General features: G+C 30.8%; 1 protein-coding gene across 1 annotated transcript; it reads left to right on the top strand.

Annotated features, from left to right (window-relative positions):
• Positions 1-1,316: 1,316 nt before the first annotated feature.
• Positions 1,317-2,126, top strand: LOC136984827 (cytochrome P450 4C1-like). The gene is made up of 3 exons (XM_067281969.1): positions 1,317-1,457; positions 1,673-1,856; positions 1,908-2,126. Exons 1-3 carry the CDS (start codon positions 1,445-1,447, stop codon positions 2,089-2,091), a joined length of 381 nt encoding a protein of 126 aa, XP_067138070.1. The 5' UTR covers positions 1,317-1,444; the 3' UTR covers positions 2,092-2,126.
• The last annotated feature ends 7,214 nt before the right edge of the window (positions 2,127-9,340 follow it).

Below are 9,340 nucleotides of genomic sequence, written 5' to 3'. Positions count from 1 at the left end.
AGATTCCATTAATAAAATCTCCTGGGAGACATCCCCCTAGGCAGATTGCCCAAGTGCTGCGTTGCCATAACTAAACAAACAAACAATATAATTTAACACTAGCTTGTTATAATTATTTAGCAGTTGTTGATGAAAACAGTGTCATTCAATTTGTTTTCTGTGCGATGTTTTCTTAACCATCGCGATGGAGAAAAAGGTTAAAATTACCTTAAGTTAGCGCAAAATCAGGTCCCATTCCCACAATTACAACCACTCTTGCAATAAACTTCGTTTGCCATTTAAACTTTCAGAAATTTACATAAACTTAAAAACAATGCATATATATTAAACGAAGTGCTATAAGGTAATTATTTTTCTAAATAAGTTCATTTTAATAACTTACTGTATTAGATTTCTGTAGTTCGGTATACATAGCTATGCAACACATTGCAATGAAGTTCGTTCAGAAAGGATTTTTACAGAATTTTCTAGAATTTCTCGTAGTTTTTCTTACGTCAAACGTCCTGCATATAAAAAGCAAGCCACTTCAGCTGTTCATATTAATACCTGCAAAAAATTGCTAGATGTAAAACAGTACTGGAACCAATTAGGAAAACTACAGTATTATCCACAAGTATAAAAGAGTCTCTAAATATAGTATCGCGCGACATCTTCCTCATGTACAGTACATCATATTTTTTCGGTTAACAACACTCATGTCATTCATCTATCTTACTCCATTCTGGAGAACATTTTTGAACTGAAATCACGTGTCTTCCGATAGCGAACGAAAGATCTTTTATCGTTAATCCGAGCCTCCCGCCTGGACGATTTCCAGACCTGTTTTCGATTTTCATGTACCTAAAACCGTTCTCGAGATTAAGGAAGGGCATGTCAGTTTTTCCTTAATCTCGAGAAAAGTTATAGATTTCAGTGCGAATATAAGTAAAAAAATATAGTTCAATAAACATAAAATTGTCGATCATGCAAAGAGAAAATGGCTCTAAGGTAGAATTTTGTGCATTTTCTTGTCACTACAATTACAGTGTATTACATCATCGGATACTACACTATAATTGGTCTAAATACAAACCTTACATTATTTTTACAAGAAACAATCCTAACAATTACTGCCCTAAAAGCTTCTGGCACCACAAGGTAAGGTTGAGAAACAACTTTTTGCACAAATTCCTAAATAATTGTAATTTTGTGAATAGAAATCTTTACGGTAAAATACAGTAATAGAAATTATATTAATATTGTTATTATTATTATGCAAAACTTGTAATGTATTTTACTATCAGGGTCACGACACAACTGCCCACGCAATGTCTTGGACTCTCTATTTCCTAGGAAGATTTTACGAAATACAAGACAAAGTGTATTTGGAATTGCAAGAAATTTTCAAAAATGATATAAATAGGGATATTACAATAAATGACTTGACCAAAATGACATACTTAGAATGTGCAATAAAGGTAAATTTTTAATTTCTTTAAACATACACAAAGATTTGTTACATACACAATATCTGACTTTTCAGGAGTCAATGAGAATTTATCCTCCCGCTCCTTGCATTAGTAGAATAAGTTTTTACGAAATGAAAATAGGTCAAATTTTTATAATTTTACAATTTCTTTTTCAAAATTCATTGTATTTATTATTTACTTGAGGCACTGTGTCATTTAAATAGGTAATTACTCGTTGCCTGCAAATTCGATTTACGTCGTATGTATCAATTCGATTCATCATAATCCTTCTGTTTACGAAAATCCAGAAGTGTTCGATCCTGACTGTTTCCTGCCTGAAAACTTAAGGAAAATTCATCCGTATGCTTTTCTGCCATTTTTTGCGGGTCCACGGAATTGTATTGATGAGTGACCAGCCTAATTATTAAAGTGAAAGAAAACAGGACATTTTTACTAAAGTGATACATTTGCAGGATTAAAGTTTGCTATGGTTGAAATAAAAACAGTTTTGGCGAATGTTCTTCGGAATTTTAAAGTCTACTCTTTGGATCCTCGGGATAAAATCGTTACTTCTTTTGATTCGATTCTGACTCCAATATCAGGTATAAGAATGTGTGTAGAAAAAAGACAAACGTCACAATAGCTAGGAACGATGAAGTAGTTTTTATCGTCAATCTTTATAAGCATACATCAAATAATCTGGATAAGTACAATACATTTGATTATATTTATTAGACAGAAAAATATATACGTTATAGTGTTATTTGGAATATTTTATATTTTTGAATTTTATTGCATAATTTAAGTGCGAATATGAGATAAAATTTTGTCAATTATATAAATATTATACATTAAAAAAATAATATTATCAATATGTGTTTTCTGGATTTGGTGTATATTATCTTATTACAAGAATAAAATTTAAATAATGGACTATTCCTTTACTGTGATACCAGCAAAAATTCTGGTTGCATCGTCACAATGAAATGCTGTAAATTTTTAAATTTAAAATATAGGCTCTCGATCCCAAATTAGTGTTTACCCCTCTACGTCATACTTTTCCTGATAACAACAGAGCCACGCTGGTCATCTATTTATCAATAACTCTGTTGTGGAGAATAGCAAAAGTTATTTCAATATTTGAAAAAGAGAAATAGAAATGATACAAAAAAATGCAGAGGAGTTACTATACTAAATACGATATGCCTATATAAGATATACAGTAAAATAATGCAGAATTAGTTGGTTATGGAAGAACAATCAGGTTTTAGGAATAGAAAGTCATGTATAGATAATATATTTACACTAAAACAAATAATTGTTTACTAAAGAGACGTTAATTTGAAAACCATTTGGCCTTTGTAAGTAAATGTTATAAATATAATAACCAAAATCTTTCTGTTGGTTGTTTAGTTTCTTTCTTTCTCCACAGATGGCGCCACCTAATATCACGTGTTATTGTTTAATATTTATGATTCTTTTCATTGTTATGCAGTTTAGTATATCGAAAATAACCAAGAGAATGCAAAGCAAGGATTCCTTTTTCAAGGCTATAAAAATTTTGGTACGGTTCGTATCGCGGACGAAAATGGCAAAGAAGCACCTATTCCAGATTCAATACATATACTTGTCCTTGAGCTATGCTCTCAAGTAGACTTAAAGTAACAGGTTGACGATAGATGGCGTTACAGTCTCTCAATAGCAAGAATAAGTTTATCTATTTGGTTAGTAGGTAGTTTTCCGTTTTTAAGCGTTTATAAGTTTTTTTTTACTGTTCTGTCAAAAAAATAAAAATTTGATACTTTCCGTGCTATTTAAAATGAAAAGATTGGTTACATTTCTTAGAAAACATAAATGCAGCTCTGAATGAGAGAATATGACATTATCAGGGCTGTATACGTTGTCCACGAGAGTAAAATGAAAAGAACCAATAGCGAAATATTTAGTAACTTTCTCGCATTGATTTTACACTTTCATTAACAAGTCAACTTCATTGATGATTCCTGTCGTGACGTCTATGGCGCGAGGCCATATGGGCACAATTGTCTATTTTCTGAGCGACCAAACGATTTGTTCTAAATTATGCTGCTACGGCCACAGCGCCAATGGCAGGACTCCATTGTTGCTATTTTCTGTTCATGGTTATAAATTATGAATGCTGAATAACTTATTTTTTTTTATATGCAATGTCATCCCTTTTCCCTGACTGAAGAGTAAAATAGCACGTACTGTACATCATTTGTTTATTGTACTGTCAAAGTTGTTGAACTCGTTATACGTTAAATAAAATGGAATGTAGCAGTGTGGTTTAAAATACAGTCATAGACAAAGTTATAACTAGAGGATCGTCTCGGTGTAGAAAAATGTTTTGATACTGTCCAAAATTATTCTTTTTATATAATTATTAACTAATTTAATTCGAAATTAAAATTATAAGCATAGCATGATGCAGACAAACATGGATTTTCTTAGAAAATTTATTTATTACTAATTTTACTTACAATGTTACGCATGTTATTCTATAGTTTTATTTTTCTCAAAATTTCCAAGAAAAGGGAACAAACAACATAAGTAATAAACAGAAACCTGTTCCTCGTTCTCTTGGTAACACACAATTTGCTTTGCTGTTTTTCTTTACTTGCACTCGCTTTAATGCCCATAGAGCAATAAATTTTACAAATAAAAGATGGCGCATCTTATAATCAGGAGAATTATTTGTAATAATTAATAAGATTTTTCACTAATTTTTTTAGGAATTAGATTTACAAAACGTTCAGCTGGCCGATGCGACTATTTTGCAACAACTCACCTTTTCGATAGCCGTCAAACTCCACGAAGATAACACAATAGCAACCGTTTACGAAATAAATGTCCAGTAAACAGGAATAATAATGTAAACAATAAGAAACGTAAACATCAAAACTAAATAATAAATTGTTCGGAAGGAATATTTAGTTGTTGGCTGAACAGATTTAGTTCAGCCAGAGCCCAGTTGTTTCGCAGTTTAGTTATTGTGTATTCTTGACCAGGTTTCTAACAACTACGTGACTCCTTCCACTGTCAAAATTGCAACAAGTTCAGTCAGTTTGTTTTAATTGCGATAATTTCTACTAGTGACATCTTATTTTTGTCTTGTAGAACGATTTTCAACATGGCTGCTCGTACTGACTAAATACAATTATTATAATTCAAATTATTACGTCATTCACCATTTTTTACACAAGAACAGCTAACTCAGCAGACCGATTAAGAACAATTTCTTAGATAGCATTCTGAATTATTGAAAAAAGCCTAGCTCAAGTGATCTCCTACCTTGGACTCATATTAGTCACGAGAATGGATTTCAGGCAAAGCGGAAATGTAGACCATCTTTAGAATTTTTTTATGGCTGCATAGTTAGCAATAGGTAAATCAGCTGAAGGAACATGAACGTGGTTCTTTATTTTTGTGGCTCCCTTACTTTTGAGACTCTCCCATTGCATGTTGTTAGTGCACAATTTGTTTTCTAATCGTTTATTGTATTTCTGTAAATTGTAAACCTATTATAAAGGCGAAAACGATGAAAATGTATTTCAAAAGTAAGCAATTTTACGAAGAAAAATAACCGATTTGCCACACTTCCGATTGCATGTAAACAATTTTAAGAAAACGTATTTCTGTAAATTAAAATATATAGTATAAAACATTACACAATTTGAACTTTAGAAAATTTGAAGACTCAAATAACTGCATTAATGATAAGAAGTCAGAGTTGGTTCTCGCATTTTCTATGCTTACAGGAGTTCAACAATAGTTTGTCTTATGTGGAAAACCATTATAAAAGTCCTCTAAGGTCTGCTCGCTGAGTTAGACTATATTACACTAAATATTTTTTGATATGAATCAATATTTGCATTTCACATAAATAATCATTTAAAGCATTACGCTTTAAATAAATATTAATAAAACTCAGTCAACGTTTGTTTAAATTGAGAAGTCTATTTTAAATTACAATATCTTTCCGAAAAAAAAAGCCTCGATAGAAAATGGTTTCGTAAGAAAAATATCCATTGCTACAAAACATTTAACTTTAAAAACAGTTTATTCTCTGCATTTGTAATAAAGAAATAAAAAAATGCATGCGAAAACAATTACTTAATATATTTTCAGTATATCAAGTAATTTTAAAATTATACACATATAATGTGTACAATTTTAAAATAATTAATTAACTATAATTTTATATTATATGATGATAACTACAAAAAGTCTACATATTATATGAAAAAAATTTTATTTATTTAATAATTTGACAAAATACAGTAGAGAGTCGAAAATCGGCATCAATTGGGGACCTGGGTTGTTCAGATTAGGGATTTGTTCCGATTACGGTCTATGTACGAAAAAATATATTAACCTGTCCGATGTTCAAATTTTTCTTTCGTTGCGTGTCGCTTCCTGTTGAATTTTTCTCCGTTGCGTGTCGCTTCGTGTTGAATTTTCGTCGATTTTAAGCCTAACGAAAATTTTTATAATAATAATCGAGGCTATCGTATCGTTAAAAATTATTTCTTTATTTTGTACAAACAAAATAAATATATTGAAGAATATAAAAACATGAAAATTATACTTTAGAAGTAAATTTAGTATCAAAAACATTCGATTCAGCACGACACAGTCCGACTGAAAATCGTGCCGATTATCGGGCGATTCCGATTACCGGGGTGCCGATTTACGACTCTCTACTGTACATATTTAAAAATTAATTTTTTCTTTTAAACTAGAAAATAAACAGGAAGAAAACGGATGAAAAATACAATTAATTTTTTAACATCTTTTGATAAAATTATAAATTTAATGATTGCCGATCATAAAATATTTATCGTTTTAATTATTGAATAGTCGAAATTACATAAAAACAGTTATTATATATATTATAATTAATATTATATATTCATTTCCACAATAGGAAAAGAAGTAAAACTGCACTGGAGGTTTCGGGTCTCTCTTTATCGCCAAGAAAATCATAATTTTTGCTTGGCATGATTGACTCATATAATGGTAGAGTGTTTATAATAACGTACTTCACCAGAGAAACGCTCGAATTAATGCATCGAGACATTTTTCGCACACCAGATTGAAAATATACACGAAACATTTCATCTATTTCATACCGGGATTCAAAGACTTTATCTTCTCGAAATTTTTTTAAAAGTATTATAATTACATTTTCCGCACCGAATGAAATGGGACAGTGCATTTACACTATTCCCATAGAACAGGGATAGCGAAAACTTTTTAGCCCGCGTGCCATATTGTAAGCATACTTAGCTTTAAAGTTGTTAATGAGTGCCAAAGTCTTAGACTTTTAATAATGATATTTAAAGAAATTAAACGAATACGCTTTAATTCGAATAAATGTAAAAAATCTGATTGAAAAAAGATGATCAGGTGAAAAACAGAAAGGATGATTGAAAAAGACAGAATTCATATGACACATTATGTGCCAGATAATTTCTCTTACGTGCCACTTTGAGCACGCGTGCCACAGGTTCGCCATCCCTGCCATAAAAGATAGTTAGCCTACCGAGTTATTCACGTATTGTGTTGGAATATAGGGCGATATCTGCAAAGGCGATGATTTATTTTGTTGCTTCTACCGGTATATTCATTTTAGTGAATAACTTCTTTATATGTTTCGTCGTCTTTCTACGATATCTGTTATAGCATTTTCTGGTTTTAGGCCTATACTTTTAATTTGTTTAAACGGATAAATAAAAATATTAAAGTCCGATAACTTCGGTACTATTCACAACTGTATTTCTGTTGTTTCTTCACACTTTATCACAATATGGAAATTACTTTGTATTTTTGTAGATCAAGCTTGTGTGAAACTCTTAAATAGTTACAGTATTTAAATTAACCGAACGGTTAAAATAGATATATCATAATATAAATGGATTGATAATATTAATCTAAGGTCGTTTATTTACGAACAAAGTACATTTAAAAATAAAATTTTATCTCTAGAAATTAATTTAAATTAACTTCGCTAACGAGCCTTATAAAAAGGGCAGAACGACTCCCTTTTCCATAAATAAAACTCCCATCTACTATGGACATCAAATTAATTTAAATCCACAACACCTACTCTAAATTGTATAGTACGCATATTATCGATTGAAGAATAAGGAGACGACTCCCTTTTTTTTAGATAAAGACATTAATCTACGATAAACATTCGTTTAATTTATGACATCTATACTTACTTATATAATGCATATCGTTCGTGTAAACAATTCTACTAGGTAACTATACTATTTCCTAGTTACTTCAACTTCACTAAATTTTTATCAGAGAGTTTATCAAACATCCGCTTCCACCTCAACTTTCGTGTTTATTCGCTCGTATATTTACCTATGAGGGAAGCATTCAAATTCTCAGATCTCGTAACTTTATTTTTGTTTCTAACAGAATGGGTATTAAACATTTCGAACCCCTTAAATTTACCATTTAAACTAGTAGTATTGTTACAAATAATCATTGATATAATTCGTATATTTTATCTTCTATTAATTCTTATTTAAATTCCCTTTATATTTTCTTTTGATAATAATAATAATAAATTTGGTATGCATATTCCCTTTTGTTCCCTTCTAATTAATTTATTCTATGGGGAAATATTATTATCGTTCGCCTTTCCAACTATTTTCGTGTATCTTGTCGATCCTCTAATTTTTATAAAATCTAAATAGAAATAATTTTCGTTTCTCTTTACAACAGAGATTGGTATGCGACTTATATATGATTTTATTTCTACCTCTATGTAGGGTTCTTTCATCTCATGGGTCGCCTTCTTATACATGTCTAGCTTTTTCTCTTTAGCCTGGCCAAAAATGACAGTCAGCAAGTACACTAGTAAACTTAGTAATCTGCCCTTTCCATGCTGAAAACCTTTATCATTAAATAAATAGGTGGAATTCGTTATGCGGCGCATTTTTGCGTTTTTGGGTAATTTTTGAATCGCGATATTTCGCTTCAATATCGCGCTATATTCAATCTGATTTTTGTGTTTGATTAAAAACATATTACAGTTTACGATTGTATAATGTTTAGTTTTATACATATTTAAAATAATATGAAGTTTACGAACAAATTTGAAGGTAACGAACAAAAAAAAATTAATTTACAGAGAATCGCTGAACTTTGTACATCTGTTAGATAGAAACATTGGTCCTCTATTAAACAAAACAAACCGCAGCTTTCTACCTAGAGAGGGGGAGAAGTTATTGCAATTATTCACAGTATGTCTCTAATTACTTAGCTGGGAGAGTAGTGGATTATTATCGTGAAACGACACCGATTAGTCAGCTGTACGACTGTGTCAGTCGTAGAGCTTTGCTCTTACTTTTGTATAATAATTAAATGTATTCAAAATATATATGAATTTATTTGACAAAAATTTTAAAGCCAAATTAACAGCGCAAACACCTTCCATAGACTTACTATAAAAAGGTGGAGTTTCCTGGGAATATTTATCGCTAGATAGTTTTGAAAACATATTTACTCGCCTAAATATTGTCGAATTAGCTAATTTAATGTATACGTGCATTAAATTAGTTAATTAGAATTAAAAGTCGATTTAAAAAGCGAATTTACAGTGATTGTTTACATTTTACTTCGAAGGCTGGAGACGGGACTTTTCGCGGCAGTTTTTTCGTTTCATAAGTCTGTGATTAGTTAAAGTAACGTCGACAAAGACAGAAGAGACTCAATAAAACTGTAGAAGGAGTTTCCCTTTGATTGTTTTCAGCCAACTGTGTAGTTAACTGCAAAGATTTACTGTAGAATAGTAGGGGATGTATTTACCAGAATATTTATGGCTCAGGAGTGGTAACAAAACGTTTATTGGC

Source organism: Centruroides vittatus, unplaced genomic scaffold (genome assembly GCF_030686945.1).
Source record: "Centruroides vittatus isolate TY-2023 unplaced genomic scaffold, ASM3068694v2 contig_93, whole genome shotgun sequence".
In the NCBI taxonomy this organism is placed as follows: domain Eukaryota; kingdom Metazoa; phylum Arthropoda; class Arachnida; order Scorpiones; family Buthidae; genus Centruroides; species Centruroides vittatus.
Note: the sequence above shows the minus strand (reverse complement) of the source record. Positions and strands in the feature narration are given on the sequence as shown.

Bases quoted from the DNA above. Each gene is read 5' to 3' on its own strand.
- LOC136984827 (XM_067281969.1), top strand. The intron at 1,857-1,907 runs GTGACCAGCCTA...TTTTTACTAAAG, and splicing joins CCACGGAATTGTATTGATGA to TGATACATTTGCAGGATTAA.